Here is a 19,648-nt window from a genome sequence, read left to right on the forward strand (position 1 = left end):
TACAAATCTGCTTGTCAGCTTACCAGTTCATCTGGCAATGTTCCCATGAAAACTAAATAGTAACTGTACTTTCTTCTTTTCCTGAAATTTCTCTTATGCTGCTATTTAGAAAAAATGAGAAACAAGGTACTCTTCCCTTGCTTCTTAACATATTCAAATATTAGTGCAACTTACAGAAATATATGTCTCTCTCTCTCTGTCTTCCCCTCCCTCCCTCCCTCCCTCTCTCTTCCCCTCCCTCCCTCCGTCTCTCTCTCACTCCCTAAGTCAGGAGTCTCACAAAGAAGGCAGGTTATATTTCTGCTAGGGTTTAAAAAAGGTAGGAAGCAGCAGCAGAGATTTTACTTGAAGCTCTTTTTTTAACAGCAGTATCAATTAGAGAAGCACTTCTATACCATACTTTATACATCTACCATGGGGCTCAAAGACCACAAAATATCTTTTTTCAGTCTCACTACTGCTAGGATTAACTAGGATTTATTGTTTACACACACATGAATGAAAAAAGGGATCACCTCTTCTTCAAGGCTTATTGAAGAATCAGGCAAGATATTCTTCAAATGTCTGTTTGGCATTTCTTTGATTATTACCTTGATATATTTCCATCATTTCAAGAGCACCAAAAATTTCTAACCTCAGGAGTAGCTGTCATTTTAAATAAACAGCATACAATAGTTTCCGAACTGGCTGAAGTGGGAACATCATAGAAATGTTAGAAGAAAATAAATACTCCTGCACTCCAGAAAGTTAAAAATATCCCTAACTGTCTTCGATATCTTTGGTAAAAAACCACTCTTTGAAAAATGTTATTTTACATACCCCATCTTCCTCTTCAATTATATCCTTCCCAATGGATGCCAGCGTTGTCCACTTGCAGTTATTAGTTGCCCGGACAGCACATCTCTTATGAGCCTTAAATTTGCACACTAACAACAACAAAAAGTGAGTGAATATTGGGAAAAGCACATAATGAATTAAGCTGTGAGAAATTGTATTTCCCATCTTTTGTATTCCTCATTTATGGTGTCTGTTTTTGTTTTATTTGGTTTTTTTTTTTTGGGGGGGGGCAGTATCTTACTTACTGGCAGAATCAAGAATTCATAAACTGGAAGCACATATAGAATCAAAACCTAACATGTTTTACTCTGTACTACAGCCATTTAATTTTTTATGAGTTTTATGAGTCTCTTTGCCAAATATCAGGATATGAAATCCAATACTTCTCTTTATTCTATTAAAATTATTTTTACTATTATTATCTATTTAATGGATAATAGATTTTATAAGTTATTGTAAGCCCATAATTTCATGTGCCAATGAAGATATCATACAGAAATATTTACCTTCACAAGAGAGTCCATGAGATGTGACCCCAGATAATGCCTCTCGACATACATTGCAGTATGTTGGACGTGCATGTGAGCAAGCATACCAGTTATGCATTCCTGAAAAATGGTCCATACTGTACTGGGTAGACTGCAAATTAAATTAAAAGAAACCCTAAGATGATTTAAACATAAATGTAACTTAAAATAAAACACTCATTTTAGCTTTATGAATCAAGTTTTGTGTCAATACAAATTTTATTAAATACAGAAAAACTGAGGTGTAAGAATGCCATTTTTTAATTCAAGTAAGAGAAAAAAGGTACTCAGTATAGTGGGGATACTGTAAGAAATGAATCTATATTTTTATCTAACATTACCTCAAAATGTTCACGATTCTGTACAGTTTTTAGTGCAGCAATCCAGTCTTCCATTTCTTTTCGGTTGTCAGCACATAAGATGAGTTTTCGACATGGGGTAATAACCTGTAAAGTAAGAACATTGTGTCCAAACCCTAGAAATACTAGAAGACAAGCGAAACAACAAACACCTACCTTATTAGTTTCTATTTTCAAAACGGCAGACTACTTTATCAGAGGTTCTGATTCTGGAAAGATAAAGTATCCTATGATACTCTAGATAACACTTTTATATAGTTTATGGAAACTGTCCAGAGTGATTCTGGGTAAATATGTCAGAGCAACATATAATCATAGTAGTGATATAAGTGAGCAGAGATATCCTACTGCGCACATTATCAGTCCCCCCCAATTCTACATAATACTTTCACTCAAACTCATGTCTCTGAGACATGAAGACACATTTACATACTATAATTAGAGTTTAAAACAATTTCTAAGGAAACAAAGTAGGCTATTTTAAAGGTTTACACGAAGAGATTTAAAACTCAAGAGATTATCTTGAGAACAGAAACAATAACAACTATAAAATCTCCAAGGCTATCCCTATCCTAACTTTGAACTGCTCCAAACATTATCCATTCATTATAATATAGCAGCATGATATCCTCCAAACCACTATTACCACCATAGGTATAATTTGCCTTGCTTCAATTGATAAATCCCTCATTTTCAAACAGTAAAATATTTGCATTCCTATGTTAGAAAAATAAATCCATTCTTCAGCTTTTGAAATATGTGCCATGCAATTTTCAATATATACAGATAAATAATGCTATGTGTTTTATAGATACATATACAAAGAGGGGTCAATGAAAGTAATGAGCTATATTACAGTATAATTACACATACACACATACACAACACACACACACACACAAGCTGTGGTGGCGTAGTGGTTAGAATGTAGTATTGCAGGCTAATTTTGCCAACTGCTAGCAATTCAATTGTGACCAACTTAAGTTTGATTCAGCCTTCCATCCTTCCAAGGTCAGTCAAATGAGGACCCAGATTGTTGGAGGCAATATGCTGACTCTGTTAATCACTTAGAGAGGGCTGTAAAGCAATGTGAAGTGGTATATAAGTTTAAGTGCTATTGCTTCTGCTTTAATTTCTCATTTGTATCACTATATATCTAATAAGACCTAACAGATTCTGGCTAGTTCCAAAATAAGAATGTATTTTAACTAACATGCACATATACACACTTTACAGAAACATACCAATATCCATTCTCTGCCTTCTGTTTTACTTTCCAGTCATCCTAAATATAACAGAACAATTGCTCTTCTGTGGCTTTTGCAAACAACTGGGAATCATAAACCTTACTTATCTAGGGAAAAAGGCAAGGAATCTGATCTACCAATAAATCCTGAACCATCTTTTGCTTATCTCTGAAGCAAAGAGCACAAGAACAATGCATTCTTTACTACATTAAAGTTTAAAGTACATTAACTATATATAGTACTTTAGTAGAAGCCAAACAATCTAATGTACTGAGCCATACATTAAATCAGCTATATGTTCAACCTTATAAAGACCAAAAGATTTCTTTATCCAAAGCTCTTGAGCTCCCAAAATAATAGTTAATAAGTATGAAAGTATAGATAGAAGGTAGCATTCTGTGAGGTATACATAACCTGCCATACAAAGACAAAGGTACAATGATATTAGCACACTAGGAATTTTAATATCAACCTGACAGAGAACAGTGACAATTCTCTGAATGCGTAACATTTTGTCTGTATTTTATAATTTATAATAATCACTAATTTCTAACTTCTGTAATTTATAGTAAGATAAATCTATGACAATATTTAATAATTTTTAAAGATAGGCTTTATCCCAGAATCAACACAATCTGGGTTTGAGTAGTTTGAGTTACTATGACCAACTTAATTTGGAAGTAAAATTATGTCTACAAAAGGCAAATTGTGCCTTTTCTCAATATGAATTAAATTAGTATCTATTTCCTATAAGGTGTTAATGAGGATGCATTAAAACAATTAAAGAAAAAGGTCAGTTAATGAAAAGAAATGAGATGGAAAATCATGCAGAATACATAAAACTGTGATGGAACATAGGAGTCTGGATTCCTAGGAGGGAAGAGGTACATTCCGGAACACTAAAAGGCAGCTCAGTTCAGATAGTTTGTGTGACAGAAAGAGGGTGAAAACAGACCCTTCCTAATAGTTTTCAGAGTTTATCCTTGATGTAGATAGTTGAATCCTTCTCTTTGGCAAGATTCTGTCTACAGGTATGGAATAATACAGTAATTTTCTGGAAGTGTTACTATGAGTGTCCCTGTTTTTTGGATCTGCCAAAAAATAGATTATTCCCAGTATAAGTTTATTAATGCACACTGTAGAGCACTAAGAGGCAGAACCAAGGGATTTCTAAAAGGGCCTGAAACAAGTTATCATCATCTCAGGCCTCTAAATCCCACCTCAGGCCACAGCCAAAACTTAGGAACTGTACATGTACCAAACAGGTAAATAAACACAGTAAGCCATCAAGCAGGCTAAAGGCAAACACAAGCATGCCACCAAAAAAGGAGTGTAGAAGGCACATTTTCCTGGAAGGTTACTTTATAGACAAGAAATGTTATAGATGAGATTAATCTCAAATGCAATCTGTGAATCCATGACAGGACATAAAAATAAACACGTACCCTTTATCGCTATTAGTCCCCCTTTACAGCAGACATCATACAGATACAGGAAACATACAGACAAAAATATCCTGCAAAATAAATACACAAAAAGGTTGATCTAATTAAGCAATCCCAAAATTAGAATGCATACATAGAAACAACAGTCTATATACAGACAGCTGAATTCCAATATGTTCTATAATAAGAGCCTACTATTTTGTTGGCTAGGAATGGTGAAGATTGTAGTCCAAGTCATCTGAGCGGCACTAAATTACAAAAGCCTGTACTAAGACAGGCCAAGTGAAAATATTTTAAAAATTATTGTACAGGAATATAGGCTAAATGTTTTCTTAGAGTATATTCTTATGATAAAAAGGAAAAATATTTGGAAGATTCTCCTAAAGTTAAAGAAAAATACAACCTATTTTATAATTATGTTGAACAGTTTATATTGGTTTAGTCAATGTTTTAAATTTGAAATGAATTTGAAATTGCTTCAATGATTTTTAATTTTTCTACTGACAGATTTTGTATAAGTTATATGTAAATATGATTAACAATCTGATTTGAATATAGTAACTAGATCAACCTTTATGTGTTTATAATGTACCAAAAATTGTCATCTATATATCTATATAACATGACAGAAACATATCAGATTCATGACAGAAGCACGTCAGATTCAAACTCATTGTCTTATTTGTCTTTCACTATCACACACACAGCGTATTTACAAATGCATGTAGAAAAACCAGTATGAAGCACAGAGAATAAAATATAATACAAAACATATATAACAATTATCATATTGCTTTCATGCTGAATTGCTTATTAAAGATAATATATTAAGTCAAAACATAAAGGCTGTTTTAGATTGAAGGCCACCAGCATCTGACACAAATTTTCTGTATACTGTCATTCTACCTCAAAGCAATCTCTATAAATATATTAAATAATCAAAATTTTCATATCATTGCTAATCTCATTAAAATAAACATAAGACTTTAAAGGAAAAAAACTGAGGAAAAATGAATAATTAAGAGCAAAATGTATACGCAAAATAACTTTCCTTATTTCCAAATGCTAGAATAATCTCTATGTTCCCCATTTTGTTTTTATTATTATTAAACCTCTTTTTAAATATTCATTTCCAAAGAGAATGAAATTTATGATTTATTGTCTCATTTTGATTCTGTCAAAATTTTTATCCACTGTGTCACTAGAGCTTTCCCAACATTTGTCAACTGCTCTGAACATTTTCAAAAAAGAAACAAAGGCTTTGATAAAACATGTAATAAAATGTCCCTTTATTGAGACAAATGACACAATGACCAAGAGACAGAAGACCAAATTAATGCTAAATTGGCTGGATCTAGATTAGCTTAAAATACATAGAAACATACCTCAAACGAACTTTAAGGTAGACAAAATGAATCTGCTAAAGATAGCTATCCTGATGCAGCCGGCTTCTGAAAACAGCCAACACTGGTGTGTGACAGAGAGTGATAACTATAGCTGTTTCCTCTTTACTCACATCCTGCTTGAACACAGCTTTGTGTCTTATTTGTCGGTCTGGAGTTCCCAAGAATTTCAGAACTTTAAAAAGAATAAGCTATAAGTAGGATGTAAAATAAAATGCAATTCTGCAAATAAAATTGACTAATAACTTTTGGGTTTAACAACCATATTATTCATGTCAAAGTTAGACCTACACACTTCTGTTACTTCAATTATTATGCCGGTCCAATTTAATTTGTTTTTTTTATCAGTGAGGACATAAGGAAAATCAAGAAACTCTCACTAGCACAATTATAAAATAAAAGTTTTGATGGGATAAACACATCATCAAAATAGAAACCAAAGGGTAGATGGAAGCCTCTAATATAAAGCTAACAATTTAACTAAACATAGCATTAAAGATATATATACATCTCACAAAAAGAAAACAAAGAATGACAACAGTTGAGGCTTTATGTGTCACTATCTGAGAAATTCATCACAAGGAAAAGAACCCAATGATAAATCAGAGATTTGAGTCCAAAAAGCACATGAGAATGGAAATACAATCAATTCATAGAGTAAAAGTTGTGATTTGGAGAAAAATCCCAAAAGATACACACATAAGCACGAACTATTCAAATAAACAGAGGCAAAACTAATCCTGCCCTCCCATGGAAAAATTGATACATTTTGAATAATTTGTCCAAAGCACAAAACAACAAGTCTCAAAATAAACATTTCAGAACTAAAAACTACTGAACTGCCTACAATACATGCAAAAGCCCACATATTTTCCCCCCCTCCCTTTCCTCTTTTTAAAAAGAAAATTGAACTGGTTGGCTGGACACATAAAAAAATGAATTTTCAACCTGCTTCTTTCTTTTTCAGAGAATCTGCTTGATTCATTTAAGGCTCAGGAGAATGCTATTGAATGGAAGGAATGAAGGCACACAATTGAGCTTCACAACATATAAAAAATTAATAGGAGTACTACAGAACTCAGTTAAGTGCAGAGATGATGGTATACAGTGGTATCCAGAGATACAGATCACTGATCTTAAGCTTACTGTATCTAAATAATGCAAAATGTATGCTTTTATTACAATTGTCAAATGCATCTCTAAGAAGCTGGAACAGTTGCTAATTTGTAACCAGATTAGTTTTTAGTATAATATAATTTTCTAAAATATGATGCCAATGAACATGACATCCAAGGTATTTCTACGCAGAGAGATTAAAATATAAGAAAATAATTCACAATTTTATATAAAATTAACAATAAATAGAACACTATAATCCAGATATAAAAATGAATAGGCAATTGTAAATCATTTTCCTACAAGACCTTCATCAAAATGAAAAAAAAAATGCTATAAAAACTTCCAAAATATTGGATGCTTTGAGTTATATGTGAAATAAGCCTTATAGAATTTAATATTTTTACAAGCTATAACTTTTATCAATTATTTAATATCTTTTGCAAGAAACTTCAATTAACTATGGTATTTAATTACTTTTCTCTAGACTCAAATATTTCACAGCTCATCATCTCAATTATAGTTTATAGTTATTTCTGTAAAGTTAGAACTGGTGACTTCCTTTATATTGAGAACTTTAACTGAAGATCATCTATTAGATAATATAAGCCAAAAATATGTAAAACCATCTACTTTTCTCCTTCTTTTTGACAATCTCCTTTGTCCATGAGATATATAAACACATACCTATTTTCTTTTATTCTTGTTCCTCAACTTCTTTTCCCAGAGATTTGAATTGATCACACATACTAGGTTTTTATGATAAAGCTTAGGATGTCAGCTTGCCAATTTTTGCTACAGAACAAAGGGAATCATTTCCTTTCTGAAATACCAGCCTGCTTGATACCTATACAAACTTAATAGGGAAGGAAGGAAGGAAGGAAGGAAGGAAGGAAGGAAGGAAGGAAGGAAGGAAGGAAGGAAGGAAGGATCTGCAATAGAAAAAAGTCTGTCTGTCTCTCTCTCTCTCTCTCTCTCTAATTTTACTAGAAAAGAATTAAACTATTATTTAAGGTAGCCATTTTGCCTCTACTATCATGAATAAGTAAAGACATTTTCTTTACCCACAGGGATAAGAATGCGATCTGATTAACACTGCTCATCATAATGTCACAACTGCTAATGGGTAGGTTTATCTACAATAATTTTAAACATATCTAGTACAGCAATGCAGATTTCATTTTACACAGTATTTCATTTTTCTTCCAAAGATTACTTAAAACATAAGTAAACTTGCAAAACTGGCTTGACATGAAAAAAAAAGCAAGACAAAGAACGGTTTGAACAGGAAGTAATGAAGGTTCTAAAACATTACCTTTAGCTCTTTGAAAAACTCTCTGTACCTCACCTTAATTCGTTCAAATAAAATGTGAGACTATGTACAGCAGTAACAAGTGAAACAACTTTCTGATTGCTTCCTTGTTAATATTTATCATTCAGCCTCACCCATAGATAAGTCTATATTCCATATTGCTCTCTCTGCCTTGTTATCTTTTCTTATTTGCAGAAAAATTGCTGACATGAGACTGCATTCTCTGGGAAAAGAGCTCCCAGCTCAGGGTCAAATTCCTTTCTCTAGCTCTAAGATAATTTTAAACAAACTAAAGTTGTAACACATTTAATAAAAGCTTGATATAGTAATTGGAAAAGTGCAAACGAAACCGTCTCTTTCTAACCCAAACCTCAGAAAATGAAAATATGCTTTAGAAGTCCTTAAGCGTATTCTTCATTTTGAAACTTAAATTTCAGTAATGCAGCCAAATCAGTTTAATTTTTTAATGGATTTATATCTATCATATTCCTTTCAAATTAGTTACATGAGTAACCAGCACTTCTTGCTGAAGGGATCCTGTGGTCTTAATGGGTTAGTAAAATATTCCTAAAAATTACAAATACACACCAAATTCACTTGTTATGTAAGTCAGCACAGCCTTCAGGATGAAAGTCTCATGTCCTCTAGATATTTTGATCTTCAATTTCTGCAATTTTTTGCCACTGTCCATTCTGGCTGATGGAGTTCAAATGTAAAATAGCTGAAGGATATTAGATTGATTCTCCAGACAACCTCTCATGAGACTTAAGTAAGAATATACCAATCTTGTAAAAATGAAATATATTCTATTACTTCATCTTTTTTTAAAAAGGCAACCGCAATAAGGACTTTGTAGACCATATCTGGATTAACTTTATAGATTAGGAAGCACAATCTACTCATTTATTGAAGTTGATTCTGAATTGTTTGTTATATAAATTGCCATCACAAGTGTCAATATATGATATCTATATCGCTGGTTTTAGATGTTAAAATGCCACCCTGACATCCTTGAAAGAAGTCTAGTATACTCTAGGACAATGATGGCTAACCTTTTCGTCGTTGCATGCCGAAAGTGTGTGCACACACGTGCAATGCGCACATGACTCCACACCCAGTACATGCGTGCATGCTCCCGTGCATGCCCCGCCACCTCTGCACATGCACGGACTCCCGTGCACGCCATGCCTCTGCACATGCACGTGTGTCTCCATGCCACACACCCCACACATGTGCAGTAGATACCCAGTAATCATTTGGCTGGCAGGAGGTGTGTGCGCATGCACAGTAGACCTGATTTGAGGCGATGGCTCACGTGCCAGCAGAGATAGCTCTGTGTGCCACTTCCTGCACGCATGCCATAGGTTCGCCATCTTGGCTCTAGGATAAAAGGACTACAGAGAGATAAGCCAAGTGACTCAAATAGGAAATGTAATATAATATAAAAACTGGCTCTTGTTCTATTTGCAGCTTTGCAAACAAAGTACAAACATATGCTGAGAACAAAGGAACAGAACAGAGTTCAGTGTTCCTGTTTAACATATGGAAACAAGCCTGCTTCCTCAAGGAATGTTAATCTCCTGATTTAAGTATCTGATTTAATTGTCAATATATTTCTACCTCATTATTACTCATCTGAGTACATTTGAGATAACAAGTAAAAAGCAAAATTGAACAATGCATAAATGCAACATCATAACAGTCTTTAGAAAGAAGTATCTCCATGATTAAAAAAATACATGTGCAATAAAAAGCAAAACTGAACAATGCAGAAGTCCAAAATCAAACAGGATTGTAATTGTCTTTAGAAAAAAGTACCTCGATGAGTAAAAAATAAACGTGCAATAAGCAGACTTTCTCCAAAGATTAATTACACCCCAAGAATCTGAAATTAAGAATCTCCACAGGTTATTATCAATAAATCCATAAACAGGGGATCTATATTTACTTTTACTTTTTTTTAAAAATAGCAATTTTTAATGTAACATTATTTAATTAAAATACTAAATGCAAAAAGCAAATAGTAACAATTCAACCAGCTTAAAACAGTGTCAAGTAAGAACTAACTTAAAGGCTTGTTGAAAACAAAAATATTTTCTAACGAAAACCAAAGGTGGCATCTCTGAGATCAGTTTAGACAACACCACTGAAAACATATAGTTTATTGATTCCCATTAACTGATATTTACATAACCTAATTCCATGAATATTAGAAATTAGGATTTGGTCCCTAACAGCAAAAGTCATTGTTCATTCTATTGATGTGTAGACCTGGTCATATCGAATGTAAACAATTTGTCTCATTCACAGATAATATGGAATGTCTTTCCCTTATATAAATAGTCCTCATACCTTTGTGTTTCAAAATCTGAATATTTCTTGAAGCACTACTGAACACAAAAATCTAATGAATTGATTTACCAATTCACAGTTTTTTTTTACTACAAGCTATAGTTTGGGAATACTTCACTATTAATACTATTTTTCATTTGAGAAGCAATCTTACTGGCATTTATTAGGGAATAAATCCCATTATTTAACATGTAAGGTAAATAGGGGCCATAAGTATTTAGTTCATTGTCTTGAATTACATATACATAAAATGCAGAATGAAAATGTAACAATAATAACGATAATGATGATGATGCTTTTTAGTAACTGGACCAGTCTATAGTATTATAATATCTCTCTGGAAGGGAAGAACAGGGAAGCACATAACATAGGGATGCACAAATTTTGTGGAGCTGTGACTCCTAAAATGGCATATAAATGTGTATGGTCCCCATCACAAATCAATTATTTCATTGGGTTAGTGATGGTCAAGAAATAGATAATAAAATAAATAAAATAATAAGATAAAATGGGAGATGACTCACAGTTCGACAACCTCCAGCATATTGTGTTTTTTTCTTGTTTCAAGTAATACATTCAATATAAGAAGCAAAACAGGTATTTTACCTTCAAGGAAATATACCCATCCTCTACCATTAATGTAAGAATGTGCCAGATGTATTGTTTAGTAGACAGGCATGATATTCCCCTGTGAAAAAAAAATCTGAAAAGTAGCCAGGGGTGCCTTTTTCTTCCGACCTCGCCCTCCTCCCCAAATCTGATCATCCCCCCCGCCAAACTGCCGACAGGACCCTGGAGGCACTGGATCCTAATTATCAACAGCGGGAAGGGAGTAAAAAAAGAAAGGGAAAAAAATTCAGAATTGTTAATCAAGGGAGCTCCGGTTCCAGTCGGGTTCCAGTCGCCGCTCCAAGCTCTTTTTTTTCCCCCCTCCGCGCGACTTCCCGCAGGGGAATTTTCCAGTAAATGAACATTGCTTTCGCTCTCTGGAGGGAGCTGCAGCCATCTGGCTCTTTCCACACCTCCGCATTCCCGGGAAACCTCTCCCCCGCCCGCCCCATGCCACCCCTTCTCCCACCTTCCCCTGCCTCGCAAGGTAGGTAGCCAAGCCGCTGTTCAGTTTGTCCGCTTGCCAAGCCAGCCAGCCAGCCAGCCCGCCCGCCACAGGGATGGGACTCCAAACTAACAGTGCTGCTTATTGAGTCGGAGGTGAGGGGGGAGGTAGGAATTAGGGGGAGAGGGGACAGAAGGGGTGAGGAACAGGAGAGGAGATGCCTTGGAAACCATGCAAAAACTTTTCTGCTTCTGATTACCCTCATGCTTACAAGTTGCAAAGGAAACACGGAACTCAAAACAGCCCAGCTGCTCGGCTCGGTTCGGGTCTTCCTCCCCACCACTTAAAAACACGGAGTTTTGGCGCTTCCCACGCTTGCAAGCGGAGAGAACTGGCTGGCTTTTTTCCACTGACCAGTGGCAACTTTGCAAAAAAAGCATGATGATGATGATGATGATGATGATGATGATGATGATGATGATAAAAGAAAAAAAATCAGAATTCCGATTTTAGTCGGAAGAATATCATGTATGGTAGATTAAACATACTGAGGAAAAGGCAAGAAGAAATAGAGAATACTACAGCAGAAATTTTTTTAAATGTTTTAAATGTTATAATTAATGCCAAAAAAATTTCTTACTGTTCGTTCTGCAGATAGAATTCTAATTCCAGGGTGCTCATTATTTGATAAACAATTTTATAGATATCAAAATCTACAGAAATAAATATTTTAACTCATTTAAATGAGGAAATTAGGTGTTACATTATAATGAGTACAAACTTCGTATCTGATCTTCATCTCTTTCTGTGCTGGAAAATATGGCATTTCTAATTGCATCTCTGGAAGCAATATTCTCTCTCATGTACTTTCAGTCCTAAAAAGCATTCATTTATACCATAACACAGAATAGAGTAACATGGTGAAATCCATCAATGTTATCACTACAAAGAAACAGAAAAAAACTGATAAACTTACTCTAAAATGTATGCTTCCTGATGGATTTTAATAATTAAGAACATGCGGTCTTCAGTAGTTCTGCTTCTCTTTTCTTAAAAAGGCATAATATCACCATCAATATTTTTCTACTTCATGTCCCTGAGTTTGGATCTTTCTTTTATAGCAAGTAAGTTATTAAAAATTTGTAACAATAACAGGAATATTTCTTCCCTCAACCAAATTCTGGAAATTCTGATTCAAACTGATTAGCTGTATTCTGAAGAAAAAGCAGGGGCAGAAATCTGCTGGCAGAAAATTCAGGACACAGGCACTGCTGTGAAAACATGTTGTTTCCGGTCTGTGGTAGAGTCAAGAGGTACTTCCTAGAAGAGAGTGCATGAAGACTTCCAGAGATGAACTCCACCCCTACCAGCAACACAAACTTCAGTTGTAGAGGGCAGTCCTAAGGGAATAAAAGTAGTAGACAACTCTGCCCTCTCATTGGCACAAGAGATTCTGTCTGTTTATATACTACGGGCCTTCATCTTTGGCTGGGAACATTTCCCCTGGATTTTCCCTAACCTCAGAGGTAGCAAATATAGATTTGGTCTTGATATTTCAATGAAAGTAATTCAGAACGATGAAAATGACATTCCTGGTAGACAAAAGGCTATCAACACATTTCCTCAGTTTTATTTTTAAATAATGATTTAATGGGAACAGAAGAAGTTAATACTATCCAGTTTATGAAAAGTAGATATATATATTACAGCTGTTTATGCTTTAAAAGTAATATTAACTAAAGAGACTTCTTTAATAAAAAGCTTATTCATAAAGTGTATTCAAGTATTGAAGCAGTATCTTTTTTTCAGTTCAGGTGGAGCCCTGAAAAAAGTCAGGATGCTTTAATGAATATTAGGTTCATTAGATGTGAAGATACACACACACACACACACACACACACACACACACACACAGAAGCAACACTGAGAACAATTTCTTTTAAAATTCCACAAAATACATAGAAAGTATTTCTTGTATCTTCCTTATATCCTATCTTATTTTCTCTCAACAAAATGTTAGTTTTCAGGCTGAGAAAAAGAACGTTGTCTTACCTGAATGCTGCTTATCATCACGACGATGGAGAATCCATACCTGGATTGACACATGCTATTCTGCCTGGAGACTGAGTCCATAATTTTAGCCACACTCCTTGTCAACTGTCACTTTCTCCAGTTCATGACAAAGACATGGCATCTGAAGGACTCGTTGGTGACGCTAGCTCCTCCAGTGTTACTGTGCTGGACGAAGGACCTAACTGCCTCCTAGGGAGGGAATGGATTCTCCATCGTCGTGATGAGAAGAAGTGTTCAGGTAAGACAATACTCTTTCTCCAGCACAGCGACTGGAGAATCCATAGCTGGGACGTACCAAAGCCTGGTGTTCCTATGGGCGGGGACTGTGGTTCTGAGTGCCCCCTAGCTACATGCACTCGCTGAAGTACCCTCCTCCCAAAGGCAGCCTCAGCAGAGGCAAAGGAGTCCAACTTATAGTGGCACACAAAGGGAGATGGTGAGGACCATGTCGCCGCCCTACAGATTTCCTTGATCAAAGCCTGTGTTGCCCATGCGGCTGTGGTGGCAGTGCTTCGAGTCGAGTGAACAGTCATTCATCTGGGGGCCGGAATCAACTGTGTCTCGTAGGCCTTTGCAATACACACCCTTATCCAACGGCTTATGATCAATAGAGTGACCTTTGAACCTAGAGAAGAAGGTTGTAATGAGATAAATAGCGATTCCAATTTTCAGTGAGACAACGTCCGTTTTATGTACCTGCATAAGGCCCTACTTACGTCCAGAGTGTGTCATCTCTGTTCCAGCGGATGGGAAGGAGCTGGACAGAAACTGGGCAACACTATCTCCTGGGCCCAGTGGAACCAGAAGTTGATCTTGGGGACGAAGGTGGGATCCAGATGTAGAATCACCCTGTCTGCATAGAAGGTGCAGAGTTCCTCTCTTACAGAGAGAGCAGCTAGTTCTGAAATTTGCCTGGCCGATGTGATGGTGACTAAAAAAGGTGACTTTAAAAGACAAAAACCACAGATTCATAGACCTGACAGGTTCGAAGGGTGGTAAAGTAAAGGCGTGTAAAACCTTAGCTAAGTCCCAGGTTGGATACCTGCGAACAACAGGTGGCTTTAAATTAGCCGCCCCCCTCAAAAACGACAGGATGGTGCGCTATGGAGTCTAAGTCCCCATAAGTCAATTCTGAAGACAAGGCCGTTACTTGTCTTCGCATAGTATTAGGGGCTAACCCTTTATCCAGACCCTCTTGCAAAAAGTCCAGGATCTGAGGGTGGAGACTGCTGTGGGATCCAGACTTAACACACCAACTACAGAATGCCTTCCAAGTAGAATTGTAAAGAATTGTTGGTGAAAGGCCTCCTGGAAGCCTATATTATCTGAATCACCCTTCTTGAGAAGTTGTCCCTTGTCAGGAGCCACCTCTCAAGTGCCAGGTGATCAGTTGGAGCCACTGAGGCTCTGGATGGATCAAAACCCCCTGGCTGAGAGAGATCCTATCTTGAGGGATTCTCCAAAGCTGTGGACACAGAGAGACCGACAAGGTCTGCAAACCATGGCTGTCTGGGCCAATGAGGCACGATCAGCAAGAGTTCCGCCTGCTCCACGAGACGTTTCCAGATTACTCCCTGTATGATGGGGAGAGGAGGGAAGGCATACAACAGTCCCCTGGGCCAAGGACAGTGGAGGACATTTACTCCCTCTGCACCCAGGGTTGGAAACCTCGTGAAGTATCTGGGCAATTGTGAGTTCGTTGGGGTGGCGAATAAGTTCAGGACTGGACGGCCAAACCTCTGACACAGTTCCCAGAAGATGCCTGGGTGCAGTCGCCACTCTGAGTGGTCCACCGTGATCCGGCTGAGAAAGTCTGCCTGCACGTTTTCCAACTCCGAGATGTGTTCCGCCTCGATAGAACTCAAGTGAGTCTCTGTCCAGGGAAATAGTTGGTCCGACTTGCACATGAGAGACCTCAAATGGGTTCCCCCTGGCGGTTGATATGCGCTTTTGCAGCCACATTGTCTATCAAAATCAATAGGTGTTGTCCCTCTACCATGGCTTCAAAGTGACAAAGGGCAAGGTGGATGGCTTGGAGCTCCAGCCAGTTGATGTTGTTCTTCAGGTCTGCCTGAGACCATTGTCCTTGAGGCAACTGTTGTTGGAGATGCCCCCCCCATCCAAAAAGGCTGGCATCTGCGGTCAAGGTCAGACAGCTGGGTTCTTTGAATAGTGTTTCCCTTGCTATCGCTGGGGACACCCACCACCTGAGGGACCTGAGAGTCTCTAATGGGACCCTGACCTTGACTCTGGAATTACTGCTCCATTTCCTCTGGAAATGTAGGAGGAACCATTGCAGAGTTCTTAGGTGTGATCTGGCCCATAGAACAATGGCTTTGCAAGAGACCATCTTTCCCAGGAGTTGAGAGAGATCTAACAACAGAACCAAGAGTTCTGTCCTGATTTGAGGGACCAAGGACTTGATACTGTCCTCTTGCTCCTGGGAAAGGTAAACCTCACACAGCCTGGTGTCTATCACTGCTCCTAAATGGAGCAGTCAAGTGGTCAGAACCAGGTGACTTTTCTGAAAGTTTATAGAGAATCCGTGTTCCTGAAGAACACAGATTGTAGTCTCTAGGTCCTGCTAGGCAAACCAGGACAAGGACAATTGGATGAGAATATCGTCCAGGTAGCACTGGGGACACATCGGGATGGACCTGAGGTGCACCACCAGGATCTTTGTGAATGACCTGGGAGCTGAGGCTAAACCGAACAGTAGAACTCTGTACTGGAAGTGAAGATCCGAGTAACAGAACCTGAGGTACCGTCGGTGCCAGGGATGGATGGGGATGTGGAGATAAGCTTCTGTCAAATTGATCGATGACAGGAGGTCACCCTCTCTGATGCCATCCAAGATTGACTGCAGAGAATGCATTTTGAACCTCTTGTACATCAAATGGACGTTTAACCTTTTGAGGTCCAGAATTGGTCTCTATCACCCCAAAGCCTTCGGAACAAGGAAGACAATCAAGTAAAATCTGTGCCCCCATTGATCTTCCAGAACTGGCTCAATGGCCTGGATGTCCAGGAGGTGTTGGATCACCTTGTCCATGAGATCTCTCTTGGTGGTGTTTCTGGAGATGGGGCGACGGTCAAAGTGCCTCGGAGGAATGGAGAAAAATTCCAGAATTAGGCCGAATCTTAGAGTGCTGAAAACCGACAAGTCCGAAATCATCCTTTCCCACTGGTGGGCAAATAGACCTAGGCACCCGCCAATGGGTGGAGAGCTGTGGCAGTCACTTGAAGAGGCGAAAGGGACGTCCCCCCTTCCCCCACAAAAGGGCTGCGGATGCTGTTGCTGTCTAAACCTATCCTGGAAAGGAGGTCTGTCCTGTAGGTCAGACCTGGGGGGAAAGCAACACTGAAAGGAGAAGGAATCAGCAACATTGTCTGATTGACGAAAGGAAGGCTGACGCCCATAAGGCGAAGCCACCTATCAGCTCTCCTAGTGACGGAGGACAAGAATTTACGCTTGTCTTGTTCTCCATTAGAAATGGGTTCAAGGCCTCTCCAAAGAGAGTTGAACCCGTGTAGGGAGCAGCAGCCAACCTCCATTTGGTCTTTGCATCCGCCTGCCATTGGCAAAGCCAAAAGAGCCTATAGGAGGTGTTGTTAGAAGTGAGAGCCCTAGAGGAGAAACAGGCAGCATGCAATGAGAAATCAGCCCAAAGCTCGATTGCTGCCACCAGTTTGTTAATGTCCTGGTGAATGTGTGTCTCCTCTGGGGAAACTCTTGCCTGTAACTCCTTAAGCCAGAGTAAGGAGGTCCTTACAAAAAAGGAGGTGGCTGTGGCTGCCTTAAGCGCCCAAGCATTGGCCAAGTGTGCACGGTGGAAATTCAATCCCGCCTTTCTATCCTCGGCCTTTAAGGCCTCAGCAATGTCCCCAGAGACCGCTGAGGGGGAAACAAGACAGGCCAAAGGATCATCCACTGAGGGTAACTCCAAAGTATCTGACAAGGAAGGAGCTATACTGAAGTGCCTCCTATCATTACTGCCTAGTTTAGGAAAATCCCAGGTTGGCTCCACTGCCTTTGAACAACCTCAGGAAAAAACCTGGGACAAGGGATGTTTTCCTGCATAATGACTGGTTCAGATAACTCAGTCTTGCCTAACACTTGAGGACCTGAAGGTTCCACAGGTGTGGATGAAGGGTTCTCAATTTGGGCAGTGGCCTTGGCTTTATGAAGGAAGGACCTGAACAGTGCTGGACGGAAGAGTCCAGTAAAAGGAGGGGATCAGGAACCATCTCAAGCTCATCATCAGAGAAACCTTGATCCAACTCCACCTCCTGTAATGCAGAGGCTCTATCCCTGAATGAGTGGGCTGGAGATGCAGACCTATGTGATTGCTTAGCCTCTCTAGCATACAAATAATGGTGAGGTTGTTGGGAATGTGTCTCAGAAGAGATAGAAGCAGCCCTGCTCCCCAGATGCAGAGTACTGGCCACACCCTGGGAGATAGCACGTGAAATGAGGACCTTAAGTTCCTCAGATAGGCTAGGCTCATGCCTCTCAGCTGGGCAGAGTCCCACCAGTTGGGGTAAAAGTAGCCTCAGGGGCTAAAGATCTCTGCCTAAGGTGGGGATCAGGTCCTACAGTTGCCCTACAGTCAAAGGGAAATTAAATTGCTCAGTTTGAATCAAACCTTCTGTTGGAAATATAGAAAAATGTTCCCTATTGCCCTCTGGTGACCAGCTCATGGGAACTGCAGCAGTCGTCTGCAAAGCTGGATTGCTTCAGACAAAGCAAGAGCTGGGATACTTTCCTGAGACTCTCTTTGTGCTCTGGAAATTTGTTTCTCCAGAGCTCTCATTTTCCTGTCCCCATCCTTTTCTTCACTCTGGAAGGTTTTCTGGCATAAAGGACCTTCGCTTTAACTTTTCCAGCAGCCTCCTGGCTGGCTGATTTGCCTCTTCTGGAGCTGGCTCTTTGGCTGGGAGGTGAAGAAGAAGAAGAAGAAGAAGAGGCTTCCTGCCCTGCCATGCTGTTGGCCGTCAGAAACTGATCAGCCCTCTTGACAGCACTTTGGCCCCTTCATTGACTGCTGCTGAAATGGGGCTAAAGAAGGCTGGGCTGTGGCGGCAAGCCAGCACCCTGTCCCTGTAGCTCTCAGTCTGAAGCTGTCAAGAAAAAGGCAAAACTGACAGCAGAGGGTGGCCAAGCCAAAGGAGACTTCCAAACTAGCCTCGTTAACACAAGCGGTGCTAAAAAGCTAAACCTCAAAGTTGCTAAAGCCGCTACAGCCACTAAACCGGAAAAAAGAAAAAAAACTTTTAAAAGGCAAAACAACAGCTGTGTAGCGACTCGTTAAAAAAGCAGTGCCTAGGCAAGCGAAGCCTCAGGTGAGCGACGGGTTCCCCACCCGGGGAAACCCCCCCCGCCCGACAGAAAGCAGCTGCAAAAGAGGAAAACTACAGGGACTCTAAGGACAACAAAAAGGAAAGGAAAAAAGTCTTAGCAGTGTTTTAAAGCACTGCAAAAGCTAACCTGACAGCACAGAATGAACAACTCAAGAATCCACACTTCTGTCTGGAGATTGAGGAGCCAATCAAGCCACAACCTCCTAGGGCAAGACTGAGTCATGAATTGGGGAAAGTGATAGTTGACAGGGGGTGTGGCTAAAATTATGGACGCAATCTCCAGGCAGAATGGCATGTGTCAACCTAGCTATGGATTCTCCAATCGTTGTGCTGGAGAACTTTCTATTATCAAAGAAATTATGGTTTCTTGCAAGTCAAAATTTATATTTATTAATTAAATTTGTCCAACTCCATAGCATTTTCTGGTAATGTACAACAATAAAGAGTACAGTATTAAAACAACACAATGAAAAAGAAAGAACAGTGGTGCTAAGATTTAGCCACAGAATATAAAACCTCTCATACATATTTCCGTTGGAGGCCTACTACTCACTCTAGGAAA

General features: G+C 38.7%; 1 protein-coding gene across 8 annotated transcripts in view; it reads right to left on the reverse strand.

Annotated features, from left to right (window-relative positions):
* The window catches only part of DGKD (diacylglycerol kinase delta), a 78,742-nt gene that overhangs the window by 36,944 nt on the left and 22,150 nt on the right, over positions 1 to 19,648 (reverse strand). For 3 of the 8 annotated variants that reach the window (XM_087933014.1, XM_087933013.1, XM_026701309.2), the window contains exons 4-6: positions 1,706 to 1,810; positions 1,344 to 1,476; positions 820 to 926 (exon numbers count right to left, since the gene is read on the reverse strand). In XM_087933014.1, the coding sequence (XP_087789140.1) occupies positions 820 to 926; positions 1,344 to 1,476; positions 1,706 to 1,810 (345 nt within the window). Of the gene's footprint in view, positions 1 to 819; positions 927 to 1,343; positions 1,477 to 1,705; positions 1,811 to 4,415; positions 4,487 to 5,800; positions 5,994 to 7,621; positions 7,886 to 12,628; positions 12,952 to 19,648 lie in introns of those variants that run through there. The other 5 variants (XM_087933016.1, XM_087933015.1, XM_087933017.1 and 2 more) reach the window with 5 other exon arrangements.

This window comes from Pseudonaja textilis, chromosome 4 (assembly GCF_049901715.1).
Source record: "Pseudonaja textilis isolate UNSWEBS1 chromosome 4, rPseTex1.2, whole genome shotgun sequence".
NCBI classification, from domain to species: domain Eukaryota; kingdom Metazoa; phylum Chordata; class Lepidosauria; order Squamata; family Elapidae; genus Pseudonaja; species Pseudonaja textilis.